Source organism: Ovis aries, chromosome 10 (genome assembly GCF_016772045.2).
Source record: "Ovis aries strain OAR_USU_Benz2616 breed Rambouillet chromosome 10, ARS-UI_Ramb_v3.0, whole genome shotgun sequence".
Lineage (NCBI taxonomy): Eukaryota > Metazoa > Chordata > Mammalia > Artiodactyla > Bovidae > Ovis > Ovis aries.
The window spans coordinates 53,283,213-53,301,988 of record NC_056063.1 but is presented as its reverse complement, the minus strand read 5'-3'; the positions used below and the strand labels follow the sequence as shown (position 1 = coordinate 53,301,988).

At 42.1% G+C, this 18,776-nt stretch overlaps 1 protein-coding gene across 22 annotated transcripts in view; it reads right to left on the bottom strand.

Annotated features, from left to right (window-relative positions):
- Positions 1–18,249, bottom strand: part of SCEL (sciellin) — a 125,830-nt gene extending 107,581 nt beyond the window's left edge. For 19 of the 22 annotated variants that reach the window (XM_012184803.5, XM_042254960.2, XM_012184806.5 and 16 more), the window contains exons 1-3: positions 18,110–18,249; positions 1,549–1,610; positions 770–887 (exon numbers count right to left, since the gene is read on the bottom strand). In XM_012184803.5, the coding sequence (XP_012040193.2) occupies positions 770–887; positions 1,549–1,591 (161 nt within the window). In that variant the 5' untranslated portion in view covers positions 1,592–1,610; positions 18,110–18,249. Of the gene's footprint in view, positions 1–769; positions 888–1,548; positions 1,611–12,092; positions 12,226–18,109 lie in introns of all 22 variants that reach the window. The other 3 variants (XM_060394152.1, XM_060394155.1, XM_060394163.1) reach the window with 1 other exon arrangement.
- Positions 18,250–18,776: the final 527 nt, after the last annotated feature.

Genomic DNA, 18,776 nt, shown 5'->3' with positions numbered 1-18,776 from the left:
CTCTGTGCGACCCCACAGATGGCCTCCTACACACACACACACACACACACACACACACACACACACACACATATACACACACACAATTTATAATAAATATATCTGGGTTGGACAAACACCTATTATAAACCCGTGCTGGCAATGAGGCAATATGTTTAGGGACATAGTCTTCAAACCTTTAAACATACAGCTAATAGATGTAATGCTTAAAACAGACAATACTTTCTTGGTGGTAAATGTCTTGACTCACGAAGTGACACTGCATTTGGCACCTACCTGGATCTAGAGGTATACAGCCAGTGGGAAGTAAAACAAGCCGAGAATTTATCTATTTCACTTGCTCATAAGGAAATTTCAGATACATTATTATTAAACTTGTAAACTTGGAGTCATACTTCCATTTGTTTCAACAGACATGATCAATATATACCAGGAATATCCCCATCATGGACTAAATATTACCTTTTTGGAAACTGGAATGTCTTTTTTTTTTTCAGGTTATCAATGTCTACGCTACTCATAATGATGAAATCCTGCTTTCTCTCACTCACAACTCATATTCTTTTAGGTATATGGATATTTAAGATGGTAGAGATACTGTTAAAAATCTGATATAACCAATGTATGCTTACTAAATCTTACCAAAAATGAGGCCAAGCAACAAAGTGCTCTAGGAAAAACAAGCATCCACTTTCCAGTTGGCCATTAGTTTCCCAAATGGAGAATAGCTCTTTCTTCTCCCCCTTCCTCCCTCCCCACGCCCTCTTACCTTTCTTCTTCAGGACGTTTCTTTATCCAGCTGTTATCCTGTAAGAAAGTCCTTCTTTTGTTGACCTCCTGGAAACCCTGTTGCCTCAGTGTGGTCCCCTGTGTGGTAGTCTTCATATCTAACAACAGAAAAATGAAACCTCAAGAGATACAGTGCCATGGAGTTGAGTGTGTGTCTGCTAACTTGGAAATCTTGAGAGGCGCATCTGATGGTCCAGCCTCCATCTTCTAGGCTAGAACCTCCAGTACTATATCAAAGTAGGATGCACTGGCAAGAAAGAACAAATCCCACACCTATCATCAAAGATAACATAACATATAAGACTGCTCGGGTGCCAACTGAAACTACCTGTGCACGTTATGAAGCCCTGCCCTGCACCTGGGAATGTAGAACCACAGGCCTCAGCTAAATCAATACTGCCACTTTGCTCAGAAAGAAATATACCTTGGAAGGACACACAAGACTGTTTTGGAAGTGCTTATAGTACTCAATAAGTCCTGGTGCTTCTGATTATAAATAATGTGATTCTTTGATCTCATGGGAGTCAGAAGTACAGAAGGCCACCTATACTTGATTTTTAAAAGAAATCTTTGAATTGCAATTGGATGAGTGAAATCTACAGCACCCTGACTTTTATCTTAAGCCTAACTTTGGCCATGTTAATGAAATTAGACTGCTGCTTCTAAGCATTTCATAGCTACATGAAAAAATTAGGAACTATGGATTGTTTTCCCCAGATTTTTAAAATTTCGGAGTAAGGGAAATGGCAGCTACATTACCGTTTCCTGTGGGAGATGTTTTTCTCAAGGTGAGATTGGACATGCTCCCTTCCAGTCAGGACCTAAAAGAAAAATGGGGATGGGGAAAAACACGACAACGACTTAACAAAGAATCAACAAGGGGCTCGTTCATTGCTAATGATACACAGTTTTCAATGACATGGACAGTCCCATAACCTGGTATAACAAACACATGATATAAACTGTCCCCTGAGAACATGAGAGTTCATCTATTCCAATGTATTTATTTTACAGATGAAGATACTGAAGTCAGGAGTATTTACTGTCCCCTATGTTACAGGACAAGCAATTGACTGAATCAGCCCATCAGTTAATTCATTTATTCAATGACTAAATATGCATTGAGAGCTTGGCACTGAACCAGGAGGTGGAGGCAAGAAAGATCATATGACAAGTGTCTGTTCTGGGGCCCTAAAGGTACTGTGAGTCCCAGGTGTGGCCTTTCTGCTTAACAGAGAAGTCAGCCCTGAATTTCCACAAATGTGGGACTCTCAGTTTTTAAACCAGAGAAGGCAGTGACACCCTACTCCAGTACTCTTGCCTGGAAAATCCCACAGACGGATGAGCCTGGTGGGCTGCAGTCCATGGAGTTGCTGAGTCAGACACGGCTGAGCGACTTCACTTTCACTTTGCACTTTCATGCATTGGAGAAGGAAATGACAACCCACTTCAATGTTCTTGCCTGGAAAATCCCAGGGACGGGGGAGCCTGGTGGGCGGCTGTCTATTGGGTCACACAGAGTCGGACACAACTGAAGTGACTTAGCAGCAGCAGCAGCAGTTTTTAAACTGGAAAAGTCCTGGGCCAATAGCGATGACTTGGTCACCCTAGGTGGGGTGTTATATTTTTTGCAGAGTCCATCCCACCAGATGGTGTATGGAATGTGGGAGGGGCCCTCCATCTTGAGTCAGAATCAAGTCCTAGGTCCAGCTTCATGACATCAAAGTTCTGAACCACTTAATCTCCCTGTAAAATGGTCTAACGAAACCCACTACCTACCTCATAAGGGTGTGGTGATCATCTGAACAAGGTACACAAAAATCACCTTGTCAAACTATAAATGAGTGAGACTTAGAGTTGCATCGTCAGACAGCAGTTTACAGGTATAATGTGGGGGTTATAAAGCCCCCATCTCCCACCCTCTGGTTCAAATGTATCTCCTACGATAATGGCCTATAGGACCTGAAAAGGTAAAGATATATTTTGTGGATCAAGGCATCGTTTCCCTAGGGTCTTCATTTAGAATATCAGTGCCCCAAGAGTGGGTGAGAAGTGGAAGCTGCTGGTGACTTTACCAGCCTAGTGCTTGGCACTATGGGCTCACAGCTTCATCTCTTCTGGGAAATTGCCCTTGGCTGGTGGGACTGCCAGTTATACACCCTCATCCATGACACCTGCAGCCAGCAACTTGACTACCCTGGAATGCAGAGCCACGTCTGCAGGCGACTGGTGCTTCCGCCCTCGCCATGGCAGACGTTGGGCCAGCAGGGGGCGCATCATTGCCCAGCTCATTCCCCTGCCTCCCCAACCCTCCCCCTCTTCCCTTTCTCCTTCTCTCAGACACATACCCTTCATAAATCACAGGCACCCAAGGGCCTCTCAGTCACTGCTTCGAGGGGACCCAACCTCAGACTAACAACCAGCATAAGACTGACAGCTATTCACTCCGCAGAGAGTCTCAAGGTCTCAGTGAAATTTAAAAGTTGTCATTAACTCGTGTCCAACTCTTTTGTGACCCCATGAACTGTGGCCTGCCAGGCTCCTCCGTCCATGGGATTCTCCAAGCAAGAATACTGGAGTGGACTGCTATTTCTTTTTCCTGGGGTTCTTCCCAACCCAGGGGTCAACTCACATCTCCTGTTTGGCAGACGGATTCTTTACCACCTCGCCACCAGGGAATTGGAAAGACCTGCATCTAAGGTTTACTATTTACTGTGTCCCTTTGGGGATGATATTTGTAGTTCAGCTCCCTTCTGTGTAAAATGAGATGAACTGTGGTTGTTTTGAGGGTCAGATTTGTCCATCAAGATGATGACACAGGCTTCTATCACCTCAGAAAGTGTAAAGCAAAGACACAGAGGAGGTGTGGTTGGGAGTGGGGAGGAGATGCACAGCCTGGGCCACTGGGTGCTGGACACGCAAGGGGTGTAGGGCAGACCCTGTCTCATGTATTTGAGTGAGTGAGTGAGTGAGTGAGTGAGTGATGTCGCTCAGTCATGTCTGACTCTGCGACCCCATGGACTGTAGCCTACCACACTCCTCCATCCATGGGATTTTCCAGGCAAGAGTACTGGAGTGGGCTTCCGTTTCCTTCTCCAGAGGATCTTCCCGACCCAGGGATTGAACTCTGGTCTTCTGCATTGCAGGCAGACGCTTTACCGTTTGGGCTACCAGGGAAGTCCTCAAAAGTGAAGTTGTTCATGTATTTGGAGGCCCCTCAAATTTGGAAGAAAGGGGAGGAAAAAGGACCTGGCAAACTTCATTCTCAACCACTTGTTCACTTCACCTCAGTCTGGCCTCACTTCTCCGGGCTCTTGGGTAACCAACTTTCTGTTTCTAAATGGGCTCTGATAAACCTTTTCCTGAGCCAATAGAGACCTGAAGGGTTTGTAGCCAACTGAACTGGGATTCTGACGTGGGCAGAATGCTGAATGTACAGCTGGCAATGTATTTGGAGAGATTGAAAACTCAACCATGAAACACAGGGCAGGGTCCACAGAGAAGAGGCATTTGGCAATTAACTGCTTATTTGTCTCTCCCAAAAGACCGAGCGTCCTGTAGGTCAGACCCAAGGCTGTCTTCTCATTTCCAGCCTGTGGGACAGAGTAGAAGCCCCTTCAGTGCTTACTATGCACTGAGTTATGTCCTTTTCAAAGTTTCTAACACCCCAGTATCTCAGGATGTGTCTGTATTTGGAGGCAGGGCTTTTAAAGAAGTGATTACATTAAAATGAGGCCATTAGGGTGAGACCTAATCCAATCTCTCCTCTGACCTTATAAGAAGAGGAATTTGGATGCACAAAGACACCTTTTCTCTGGTGTGAGAGGACGCAGACAGAAAGAAGGTGGCCATTCTGAAACTGAGAAGGGAGGCCTCAAAACTGAGGACACCTTGATCTCAGACTTCCAACCTCCAGAACTATGAGACAACAAATTTCTTTCTTTCTTAAAAATATTTTAAAAAATCTTTTGGCCCCACCACATGGCATGTGGGATCCCAGTTCTCCAACCAGGGACGGAGCCCTACCCCCTGCATTGGCAGCTCAGAGCCTTAACCTTAGGACTTCCAAGGAAATCTCCCAGATAACAAGTTTCTCTTACCAGCCTGTGGTACTTTGTTTTGGCAGCCCCAGCAAACTAATCGAGTCCTTATGGGGGAAGTAGTTTAAACATTTCTAAAATAGCCAAGTCATTCAAACAGCTTCCTGCCACCGTATCTCTGAACTTCATTTTTTTAATGGCCCCACTGCACAGGGCAGTTGTCCATAGCCATAGTATCTGTTCTCGACAGGGTAACTCACGGGCATCATAAACTCTTCCTCACATAAACTCTGCACAGCAGCTATTACCTCCGTCTCCCAGATACGACACCTGAAGCTCAGGGAGAGGATGTAACCTGCCAAAGTGGAAACAAGCAGAATCTGGTTCTAAAGTGAAGCCAACTCATTCCTCGGCAACCAGCAATAATGCTTGTGATGAGTCACTGCAAGACAGGACAGGTACCTAGCATTATATTGAGAGAGGGCAGGTACACAGCAGGGCCTGTCTGACTCTTGACATCTCTGGAGTCCCGTGATCTCTGCCCCCAGTGCCTGGCAGCAGGAGAACCAGGACAGCTTCTCAAGGAATCACTGCAGCAAACAAACACACAGAGCAGCCTAATCTGTGTATTCCCTGACACTTCCTAGCTTACAAACCTAGGTCCGTACAAAATGTGCACACAAATGGTCATGGCAGCATTATTCCAAATAGCCAAAAAGCGAAAATAACCCAGATGCCCATCTATGGATGAATGGGCACACAGCATGAGGTACACCCATACAGTGGAATATTAGTTGGCAACTAAAAGAAATGAAATGTTGATACGCATTACAATGTGGATGAAACTTGAAACAAGCTAAGCGAAAGAAGCCAGACTTAAAGGTGACCTATGTAGGGTTCTATCTGGATGTTGTTTATTTAGATTTTCCTTGGTATCCTCCCCATATTCCACCTCAATTTCCCCCCAAGCCAGGCTTCTGCTGCCCCTTTAGGCTCTGCTGGGTAAGAAAGAGGAGAGTTCAGACAATAACAATTCTGTAGATGATGTTATAGTAGTATATAATTTATCTCATTTCATCTCCATAGCCATGTTCTAAGAGTAATATAATCCCAACTTAGCAGAGACATGGCTAGAGCAGTGGCTGAGAGGCAGAGCTGGGACTCCGCCTGAGGTTTTCCAGCTCAAGGTTCATCATCTTTTCCTCTCTGCCAGGGACTCCCTGCAGTTGTAGAGAGAACAGCACCTCCTCTTTACCTTATATTTACTCTTCCCCAGTGGCTCAGCAGATAAAGAATCTGCCTGTAGTACAAGAGATATACAAGACCTATGTTTGATCACTGGGTTGGGAAGATCCCCTGGAGAAGGAAATTGCAAGCCACACCAGTATTCTTGCCTGGGAAATCCCACGGACAGAGGAGTGTGGTAATATGTAGCAACTCCGTATATTTGGGCTTCCCTGGTGGCTCAGATGGTAAAGAATCTGCCTGTAATGCAGGAGACCTGGGTTCGAAGCCAGGTCAGGAAGATCCCCTGAAGAAGGGAATGGCAACCCACTCCAGTATTCTTACCTGGAGAACCCCATGGACGGAGGAATCTGGAGAGCTACAGTCCATGTGGTCACAAAGAGTCGGACATGACTGAGAGACTAACACACACATGCTGTTGCTGCTGCTGCGAAGTCACTTCAGTCGTGTCCAACTCTGTGCGACCCCATAGACGGCAGCCCACAAGGCTCCCCCATCCCTGGGATTCTCCAGGCAAGAACACTGCAGTGGGGTGCCATTTCCTTCACACACACATACACACCTTCTATTCAAGGCTGGCTCTAATCAGATCCTGCTAAAGTATCTGATATTTTCACACTTTGGTCCAGAAGGAGTCATAAGCTCCGACATCCAGACAAGATCAGGTCCCTTACTGCTGTCTCCCTGCCAATGATTAGCCTCTGCTGCTGCTGCTAAGTCGCTTCAGTCATGTCCGACTCTGTGCGACCCCATGTATGGCAGCCCACCAGGCTCCCTTGTCCCTGGGATTCTCCAGGCAAGAACACTGGAGTGGGTTGCCATTTCCTTCTCCAGTGCATGAAGGTGAAAAGTGAAAGTGAAGTCGCTCAGTCATGTCTGACTCTTTGCGACCCCATGGACTGCAGCCTACCAGGCTTCTCCGTCCATGGGATTTTCCAGGCAAGAGTACTGGAGTGGGTTGCCATTGCCCTCTCCGATGATTAGCCTCTGGTATCCCATAAACACCTCTCTGGCTCCACCCAGAGTCTCTGGGATACTTTCTAGGAATAGCTTCCAATGACCTCACTCGCTTTCTCTGGGACACCCCAGTTTCAACTTGTTCCCTCTTTCATGAAAGTTCCTGGGAAGAATTAGGCCTTTTGTACTTCACATTTTCCATCTCTGAAACTGCCAGACTGAAGGTAAAAGTGGCCATCTTTGGACTATGAACTAACCTCAGGACTGAAGTCACACACTAACAACGGCAGAGCGGGAAGTTAGAAGGAGCAGGGTTCCTTACAGAGTTGCCAGACAGCCCCGGATGATCTAATTTTTAACTTTGGGCGAGAGAGAAGTAAACCTCCTAGTTTCTTCCTGAGTTTACTCTTTCACATTTTTATCACTCAAGCTTAGTGCTCTTCTTGCCTGTTACAAGGTCACTGTGTAGGTCTGAAACAGAAGGTCTAAAAGCCCATGGTGGTCTTCAAAATATGAGATACTAGTGACTCTTTAATTAGTAAAACACTTTTTCTTGCAACATGTCCGTGTGTTTGATGCCCATAGCAAGAAAGATCATGTGTTTAGTTCCTACTGTTGCTTCAGATTGTGCCACATGCTTAGTGCACATCGTCTTATTCAATCCTCCAGGTGAGTATCATTACCTCTAATTATAGGAACTCAAGAGAGGCTAAATAACCTGGCCAAGGTCACAGAGGAAGGGACAGCCAGGAACTGCAATTAGGTGCCAGGGTCTTCTCAGGGCAGGATACTGTGTGTTGCACAAAGTATCATGTGATGTAGCCAATCCCAGATATGCAGGAAGTGCCCGCAAGTTCCAAAAGATGGGAGATAATGGGAGAGGAGCTGGGAGGAGCAGCAGCAGTAAACAGCTGCTCCATCGCCACTGGGCAGCTCAACCCCGAGCCTCTCCCCTCCCGTGGCCACACCGACGCCGTGAGTGGCCTGGCACTATTCCTTACCTGACTCCTTCTCTGAATCTCTCTCCCTACTCACTGGCTTGATAATGTTTTATACTCTTTCCTAGCTGCTTGCTGTCCATCGACTCCTTTTAAACCACCAAAAGCTTAAGTTGAAAACTCTGATGTGAAATGAGACAGGAAACTATAATGTATTCTATTTTTAAATGATAATAGTTTAATAAGTACGCAGGAGCTTTTTTTAAGTGAAAAATGACTAATAACAGTGGGAAATTTTTTTTTCCATCAAATCTACATGTTTCACTCACAACTGCACAAACTTCCTCAGGGTTATCTGCTCTTTTATTTTTCCTTAGGACCCATTGGCCACAGCACCCTAATTATCTTCTTATGTCAGCCCATTTGGTGGCCCCAGAACCATTTCTAGAAGCTCCAATCTAAAACCTTTAAGGTGTAAGCTCCTCTTTCATCAACCTCTAATTCCACAGAAATTCTACAATTTACAATGGAACACTCTCCATCTTGACCAGAATATACATTTTTTACATGTAAAGAAATTTTCTATATTGCTATTAAAAATGGATCAACAATATAGGTCCTTGTGAATAATGCTCTTGTTAAACAAATAACTGTTTGTAGAATGGATTGGAGATTAAAAACCTTTCAAATTGGTAATGTCAAGAAATACATGCAGCAAAATCTCATTGTTATATTATTTTTTAAAGAAATTACTTATTTCGGCAGCTGAGATTATGCTGTTTCATATTTACTTAACACCCAGATAATCACACTTCAATAGTCTCAGTTCAGCCAATTAGATTAATTTCTAAGTGCTTTCCTTGGCCTCCTTCCAATCAAGTTTTAAACTTCTCATGAGAACGATGCAACTGTCATCTTGGCCTCTCAAAATGCCGTTACTGGCACATATGCCAACAACTATATTTTAAATGTGTAATATCATGGTAAAAGATGTGTAAAAAGATGTGTCTCTATTATGCTGGGAGCTCCAGAAACTTTTGCCTTTTAAACCACCAAATGCTTAAGTTGAAAACTCTGATGTGAAATCATGTTGTCAAAAGTCAATAGGGAGGGACTTCCCTGGCTGTCCAGTGGTTAGGACTTCACACTTCCACTGCAGGGACCTGGGTTTGACCCCTGGTTGGGGAAGCCACATGGCATGGCCAAAAAAGTCAATATTGTAAAAGGAAAAAAAAAATCTTTTCCACTTTTGGCCTCTCTTTCATTTCCTCTTAGTGGCCAAACACCAGAAGGTGATAGTTTGTATCCAATTCTACAGTTTTGCCCAAAGACATGTGTATTTAGATTTTAGAAAAAAATTGGTCTTCTTAAATTCTGAATTACAAAGCCAGTTAAGTTTTCCACGGTTTTCTTTGGATGCATTTGAAACTATCAAACATCCCCTATTTCTTCAATTGCTGTCCCTTTTCGGATCCTCTTCATCTCCCTTTGAGCCTTCTCAATTTCTATCTTGAATAATAGCACTTCCTTGAGAGATTTAGGTCATCACATGATCTGCCTGCCCCCGGAGCCAGTCAGCCCCAGCTCCTGCTAGCCCAACTCTAAGACTGCCCTGGGTCACCTCCCAGCTAAGCTGCACTCCTCTCCATCTTTTGGGTCCTCCTGACAAAAAGACTTTGTGGGTTTCTCTCTTCCCTCCCAAGGACAAAATGCCTCTCGATATACCTAATAAGTGCTACGGGTTACCACTCCCGGCTAACTCTCCCTAAGAAAGATTGTGTGAGCAAAGCAACTGGAATGAGGTGGTGCAGAGATGAAAGAGACCAGGAAGAGCAAGACAGAAAAGAAAAAAAAAAATGCAGAGCAGAAAATAGGATAACAAACTAGAAGATGAAAGAAAAAAAGAGAAAAACGCCAACAAAAAGAGTTCACCACTGATACTCGGTCATGTGATAGCGTTAGCCCTATTCAGCTTAGATTGTATATGTATTATGCTTAGGGCTTCCCTGGTGTCTCAACAGTCAAGAGTCCGCCTGCACTGCAGGAGCTGCAGGAGACATGGGTTCAATCTCTGGGTCGGGGAAGATCCTCTGGAAGAGGGCGCGGCAACCCGCTCCGGTATTCTTGCATGGAGAATCCATGGACAGAGGAGCCTGTTGGGTTACAGTCCATAGAGTCACAAAGAGTCAGACATGACTGAAGCGGCTTAGCACGCATGCATGTATGTATTATGCATAATACATACCCACATAATGCCTTAAGGCTGATACTGTGATTATCCTCCTTCTCCACCTAAGTAAACTTTATAATGAATGATTTCAGTGAAGTCAGAGTCTTTTTGCAGAAGGCAGTGCAGGAGTTGGAAATGTGGAGAGGGGGTGATATTAGTCCTTTCTGTTTTATAGCTGAGTAAACAGTGGAAACAGTGTCAGACTTTAATTTTGGGGTCTCCCAAATCACTGCAGATGGTGACTGCAGCCGTGAAATTAAAAGACGCTTACTCCTTGGAAGAAAAGTAATGACCAACCTAGATAGCATATTGAAAAGCAGAGACATTACTTTGCCAATAAAGGTCCGTCTAGTCAAGGCTATGGTTTTTCCAGTGGTCATGTATGGATGTGAGAGTTAGACTGTGAAGAAGGCTGAGCACTGAAGAATGGATGCTTTTGAACTGTGGTGTTGGAGAAGACTCTTGAGAGTCCCTTGGACTGCAAGGAGATCCAACCAGTCCATTCTGAAGGAGATCAGCCCTGGGATTTCTTTGGAAGGAATGATGCTAAAGCTGAAACTCCAGTACTTTGGCCACCTCATGGGAAGAGTTGACTCATTGGAAAAGAGTCTGATGCTGGGAGGGATTGGGGGCAGGAGGAAAAGGGGACGACAGAGGATGAGATGGCTGGATGGCATCACCAACTCGATGGACGTGAGTCTGAGTGAACTCTGGGAGTTGGTGATGGACAGGGAGGCCTGGCGTGCTGCGATTCATGGGGTCACAAAGAGTCGGACACAACTGAGTGACTGAAGTGAAGTGAAGTGAATGTCCTTTAATAAAAAAAGAAAACAAGGAAAGTAGGAAAAAAATTCGCTCTTTTTGGAAAAAGGTTTTTAGGATGAGTACTTTGCCTCAAGTAACACAGCCAGTGCACAATTGGGATTCCAACCCAAATGGACCTGACATCAGAGTTCCTGTCCCAGAAGCTGGGGAAATAAAAAGGTGCCAACAGGTAGAAAGTTACCAGGTTAAAAGAAAGGGTGAGGAGAATGACATTTCCTTTGCAACAGAAATGGAACTCCACCAAGAGAGAGATTTGGGGCAGACTTTCTCTGATCTTCTTAATAAAGTATCATGGGAACAGCAGAGAGATAGTTGGATGCTCCAGAGTTAATTAACTCTCCAGAGTTAATTTACTGAGCTTCTAATATACTTAGGTAAATTGATATCTTTTTTTAAAAAATAAATTTATTTTAATTGGAGGTTAATTACTTTACAATATTGTATTGGTTTTGCCACACATCAACATGAATCCACCACAGGCATACAAGGAAAAGACCAAATGTGAATAGTTACCTAGGAGAAATCACTTAAGTGATAGGGGGAAAACTAAAAGCAAACACAGACTATGGAAATAAACACAGCAAAACTGCTTAGAATGACATATGTAGCTTGGTGGTATTCATTTTTGTGTATGAAAAAGCCTTCATGGTTCGATAATACCTACTAGTACTTGCTTCCCAGAAATCACTGATAATAGGGAAAAACGCCTAGAAACTGAAAAAAGCACAAACGCTATTAAACTATTTTCAACAGAAGAATAAGAGAGACTCTATAATTACAAACCAATAAACAACAGCATTATCTTCTGTGAGATAAATACAACAAACCACCAAGCAACTAATTATCACCTAAAAGAACATGAAATATTACGTACGAATAAAACAAACAGCGCTTCACAAAGTGTAAACGTTAATAATTGCATTTAAATTAGTGGACTATGTTTAGCCTTCACACGCACTGTAGAAGGAAATCCAATAATTACGAGGCTGGGAAAGACTTGCTTAGCCTGCTGTGATGGTTAGAAATTTGCTATTTCTTTAGTTACACAGCTTCCCAGTCTACACTTACCATTAGAAAACTTGCTTACTGAGGGTGAAATAGTTCAGAATGTAGCACAGAGGAAATCTTGGAGCCAGCGAATCTGGAGTCTGAAAACCATCGACCAAGGGCTTTCCGGGTGACTCACTGGTAAAGAATCTGCCTGCCAATGCAGGATATGTGAGAGAGACAGGTTCAGTCCCTGGGTCAGGTAGATCCCCTGGAGAAGGAAATGGCAGCCCACTCCGGTATTCTTGCCTGGGAAGTCCCACGGACAGAGGAACCTGGAGGGCTACAGTCCATAAGTTCACAAGAGTTTGGACACAACTGAGCGACTAAACAACAAACCATCGAACATAAAATGTTTTTACTGCTTGTTCTTGCTTTTAGCATGAGCCCCCAGCTGCCCTTGTTTCCGCCACCAATCTCTACTGAAGAATGGTTGATAACGTCAAGTTGCAGCATGCAGAGTCCTAGTCTCTGTGACAGTGATTAAATTCATATCATGACTCTGGCCTAATGTTTATTATTAATAACAAAAATTGTATCTAATAAAAATTATCTATTGCCTGAGCCCCTCAAGCACTATTTTCAGTTCTAACTGAAAACATTTGCTAAATGAGTGAAAGTGAAGTCGCTCAGTTGTGTCCAACTCTTTGCGACACCGTGGACTGTAGCCCACCGGGCTCCTCCATCCATGGGGTTCTCCAGGCAAGAGTACCGGAGTGGGTTGCCATTCCCTTCTTTAGGAGATCTTTCCAACCCAGGGATCAAACCCAGGTCTCCTGCATTGCAGGCAGATGCTTTAACCTCTGAATCACCAGGGAAGCCAAAAAACTCAAATTTAGACCATGCACTATGAACCAAAATACTGTTACCCTAAGTTCTTTATCTTAATCTTATATCATATTCACTACAGCTCTGTCATGTGGTCAGTCTTCATCTCAAGTTTACACAGTAAAATCTCTCATTGTATTAGTAATATATGTTCAACAGAAAATGTGGAAAATATAAGAAAGCACAAAGAAGGAAAAAGTCAGATACCTTTCATCAACCTTTGTTCTTTTCCTCCAGGGTTGTTTTATTATCATTATTATCATTTTGCATATTACAGCCTATTGATGCACATTTTCAATACCATTTAAAAATATTTGAATTATTAATTCTTCTGCAACTAAAAATATTTCATCTTATGGGTCTATCAGTATAACATAACTCCTCTGTTTTTTTCCAAGAAAACCATACAAATCTTTTGACCACATCCTTTATTATTCTTATCTATGTCTTATAGATCTTTAGAAGTAAAATTATTTGCCAAGGGGTGTAACTTCTAAAATGTACTTGGTCTCTATTGTGAAATATGTTCCCATAAACTTTATACCAGTTTACAGTCCACCCTCAGCACATGAATGTCCACACATTGGCTTATTTATTGGATTTAGAATTGTCATTTATTAGTCTCTTTAATGATTTAATAGGTGAAAGTGGAATCATTTTGGCTCAAATGCATATTTTTATGATTTTACTGGTTATTTTCTTATTTTGTGAATTATCCATTGATTAATATTACAGATTTCTTATTGCTTTCTTATTTTCTTTACAGGAAAATGTTTATATGTCTGACATCTTTTTATGTCAGAAATATTTATTTTTGCTTTCCCAGTATTCATTTGGCTTCTAATTCTGATTTTTCACTAGCAGTTTCTAACTTTGTAATTCTCTCTCTTTGCCCTTATGAATTCTTTCACTCCTTAAAACCCCTGTAGACCATCAATAAAACTTTTTTTCTGACCTCAAAATCCAAGTGATCACCAAATACTGTAACTCTTCTCCTAGATCTCTCTTGATTGTCTTTCTTTCTATATTCAAGCTGGCATGATCTGCTTACTGTGTTAACAGCTTCCTACCTATATTCCCAATCTCTAGACTTTCACTCTAAATCCATTCTCACAAGTCACCACTCTGCTTAAAATTCTTCAATGGCCTCCATTTCTGTCAGGATAAAATCCAAATTGTTGACAAGTCTGTACCTTCTGTAGGTCTTCTTTCTTCCCACTCCCCATGCTTCACTCAGACTCTACTTTCAGCGAGACTAGGGAATTTAGCCACGCAGTCGTATCTGACCTTTTGTGTCCCCATGGACTGCAGCCTGCCAGGCTCCTTTGTCCATGGAGTTTTCCAGGCAAGGATACTGGAGTGGGTTGCCATTTCCTTCTCCAGGGGATCTTCCCAACCCAGGGGTTGAACCCAGGTCTCCTGCATTGCAGGCAGATGCTTTACCATCTGAGCTACTGCTAGACTAAGTCATTCCAATTCCTGAGGGCTCCATCCTTTTCATCACCTTTATGCTGTTGCTCACTCTACGGTTTTTGCCTAAAGCATTCTTTCTGAGCCTCTCTTCACCCATATTCTCCTTTCAGGAAAGACTTTCCAGGTCGCACATTACATATCCTCCTAGAGGCATTCAGTGATGCCATCACAACCTGTCTGTACCTCCACTTCTCCAGGCTGAGTTAAGAGGCTTACTAAGTGTTCACAAAGCAAAGAGTACCTCTCCATAACAGCATTACCAGACAGACTGCCTGTTTTCGTGGCTGAATAGTTTGTCTCCAACACACATACACATTGTAAATCTGAGGGTTGTAACCAAGACCATTTTCTCTACAGTTGTATTTCCAAATATTATTATTGTATCTGGCACATAATCAATTCTAGAGGAACATTGTTGCAAAAATGAGATGAATAAATATTTACACATTTTCTTCTAATTAAAGAATGTATTTTATTGTTACATAGAAACTCCAATCTATATGAATTTACTTTGATAATCTCTTTCCCACTGATACATGATTTTTCCTTTGTCACATAAAAAATTTCTTACATATTCAGAATGTGCTTCACGGCTGTCTCTTCTGTTCCATAGATCTACCATTAGTTTTTTGCAACAGAAACAAACTATTTTAGTTATTGTCTTTTTATAATACATTTAAATATTTAATACAAGCACGCCTCACTAATTTCCCTTGTAGAAATTCTATCAGCTATTCTAATTATTAATTTCTTAAGATAAACATTAAAATTATTTTCTTTGATTTCAAAACAAATATTCTATCAACACTTTTGATTGGAACTGCATGAATCCTATAAAGTGGTTTAAGAAGAGCTGACATTGATGACATTCAATCTGTTCATCCAGGAATCTACTCAAAGATGTTTTTTCTCAACAAAGTTTAGGCCTTATAGTAAACGTCTGTGATTTTCTTAATCTAGGTCCCACATTTTTCGTACGGAATTTTTTTCTCCATGTTTTACATCTCTTTGTGTTTTTGTGAAAGACTATGTAAGTCATATTATCTTATTATACAAATTTATGCATAATTAAGTAGGAACCCTAAATTTTCTTTTTATTCACTGGTACTGTGAGGTAAGTATGATCATACAAGTGACACTTGGTCAAAGTGGGGTCATAATTAAATCCAAGTCTATCTGGATTCCAGCCTTCTGTAGATTCGTTTCAAATGTTTCCTTAACAAGAGAGAGAACACTGGGAAAGATGAGGGAGGAAGGTAAGGCTGCAGGGAGGCCATTTTCTCCAAAATATTTAAAATTAGTTCTTGACGTGGATGTACTATGCATTTCCTGTGGCTTCTGAGAATTTTCTGGAATACTGTCACAGTTTCCTGAGATGGGTGTATTCTAGTTAAAAAAGCATGGTCTATATGATTTATTACTTTCTCCCAGAGGGTTCCATTAAAAGGAGACTTAATCATATTTTAGGCCAGGAAAACTTGGGTCTAGAAACAGAGTAAATTATTTAGACACTTAGAGCTCTAAAGTATACAATTACAATGAGTTCAGAACTAGAAGTAAGCCAGTTGTTGTTTAATGGATAGCTATAAAAAGCACTTTTCCATTTAATAATCACAGTAAAAGGATGATTCATATCTTTAAAAAATTTAGCAACTAACATAAACACAAATCTAATAAATATAGCTGTTATCTGACAGAACATCCATTTAAGGAAAGGCCTTCACCAAATTCTAAAATCACATGGATTTCTTTACAATGGACTAGAAACCCTTAAGAAATATATCTGATAAAGACTTTTGATTCAAAAGTAAACTTCAAGCAACTACAAACAAGTTTCCAGTAATTAATACACAAAACCCTTATTTCAAAGTTCTCAGCAAGAGAAACATGATCAACCAATAGCCTAGAAGCAGGATAATGTCAGGAGACAAACTGTGGGACCAGCAAAGGTTTCCCATGGACCACTGGCTGGTCAATGAGTCTATCACATCCCTCTTGAAGAGTGCTTGGAGTCGATGCCCAAATCATAGGGTCGCTATCAGTGAAAATCGCTTCAGTTGACTGCTTAGTTAACTATATACAGTTCATCTCACAGTCTGGGCTTTGTCATTCAAAACATCTCCTCTTTGTTGACAAAGTCCCCAGGAAAATGAATCTCTCAGCTCTTTCAGTCAAAATTCCAGCAGTTAGAGGAGTCAGCCAGGTGAACAGCACCTACAGACTGGCAGCCGAGGTGAGGCTGGCTCTGAGTGTGAATATCACAACCTGTAACCTACATACAACCTACATGTGCATACTACGTCATCTTCTTAGACGGGGCTGACTGCTCCAGTTGCAAACTTATGTCAGTTGGCTCTAAGATTTCACATGAAGCTAAAATTTTAATAAAAATCCTGGCCTTTTATCTGAATTCTCTGTCTACCCTGACATTCAGAATCGACCAAATATGTTACTAAAATTTTTATTGATGTAATCTCACAGTTTTCTCAAATTGATTTTCCTAGTACTTAAGTTCTAGAAGACGGCAAACACCAGAAGGACCATTTGTGCATTATAAACGGTGGAAGAGAAAGCCAGTTTTAAATCTGATCACATTTCATGACAAAATTATAATCCGCAAATGCCACCCTTTAGCTTTCTGATTGCTATAAATGTTTGAAAACCAATTATAAAATTCCTCAGTAACCTTTGAGCACTGAGCTCTAAATGCCTCTGAGATGGCAGGTGACCTGCTCAGCAATGGAAAGTGATGGAAGCTCTAGAATTCAAGGCCGAGACAGATGTGCTGTGGGAAGCATACTTCTGAAGGAAAGAGAGCTCTCGTTCTAAGCGTGATTAGCGCCTGGGTTTGACTCCCACAGCTCTGAGTTTCGAATGGAAATGGTGGAGAAAAAACACAGGTCAGGCAAATCAGCTTAGCTATTAATTATAAAGGAAAGCCTGGTTAAAATAACTTTTCTATTCCTATCAAAGGACTTCTAAAACTGGTTTTTCAGGACGAGGATTTCAATAGACATTGAAAATCGCCCCCACGTACATTAATCAATTTGTAAATTGGAACTCAGGATATAACATAGTCAAGTTGGCAAAATGCACACGAACGAATCTCTGCAGGAAACTGCATACCACCCCGCAGCCACTTAATCCCGCCCTGCTTTACTCCTTGGTACATTCACTCAATAAACATGATTTTCTTATTTGGAGAGGACAGGGTGGAGGGCTAGCCCTCTCACACAGCTCAGTGACTGACTTGCAGTGTTTTCAGCAGCCAAGAAAAACAAATAAGACTTCTTATCTCTAAAACGGTAGAGCTCACCATTTCAGTAAAAGCATCATCTGTGAAGACAGGGAGCTCCTTTTCAAAAAGGTTTTTATAGTATCTTGAGAAAGTAAACCAGCAAATGCTGGCCCCTCGACTTAAAGAATTTACTATCCTTATGTGTGACCAGATTTGCCAGCTGACAGCTCCCACATGGAAACTCAAATAGGCTTTCATTTCTCTACTGCCAGAAATGTGTAAAATTGTGGAGAATTTAAAAGCAACGCCATCTAAAATCACAACAAAGAGCAGCAGAGCTGTGGACAAGCAGAGCAGCCAGTTGGAAGCTGTCAAAATTTCACTGGAAAGAGGACAAAGTTAAGAGAGTAAGTTCTAATTTTAACCACTTGTAAAGGAAGCAGAGAAAGTGACGCAATAAAGCAAATGTCTTTACCTTTGCAAATATAATTCAACTTACCTGTCTTGGGCAGAAAACCAGGACTTTCTGTCTAAACAATCTGCAGTGATTCCCTCGGGTGATCCAGCTGAGACGAATGAGTACATGGGGTTTACTGAAAGCAGTTTCCACCTCCACCTGCCTGTGTTAATGAACAGTTCAGAGGCTTCTCCTTCAGTGGCTGAGTCACCCAGGGAGGGGGTGGGTGGTATGAGAGAGGGTGTCACCTTGTACAAATACCAATTCAATTAAACCAGCTCACTCACCGACCTGCTGTCTTTGGTGAATTCTTTCTGCAATTTATGGCCTCGGTAGACCAAAAATATGTACTTCTGTTATCACCCTTTTAATTGGCATCAACAGTACATACAACTCTACCTTGACCAGGTGCCATAGTATCCAACCTATTTTGGATTCTCTTTTAAAAAACAAAGCAGAAAACTTAAACTGGGAGGGTTCTCTTCTCTGCCCATGGTGCCTGGAAGACTGGGGCCCGGATACACACACAGGAAATGCACTGCTGTTTGGAATCAAGATCTTTAGGAGAGAAAAGTCCTTTGGAAGGCTGAGATCAGGAAATAGGAAAGCAATCTGTTACATCCTGAAGTAAATGTAAGAATTCTGATCGTTTTGTGATTTCACCACCTATAAAAATGTGAAAAGCATCCTGGAAGCTTCTTTCTCATCT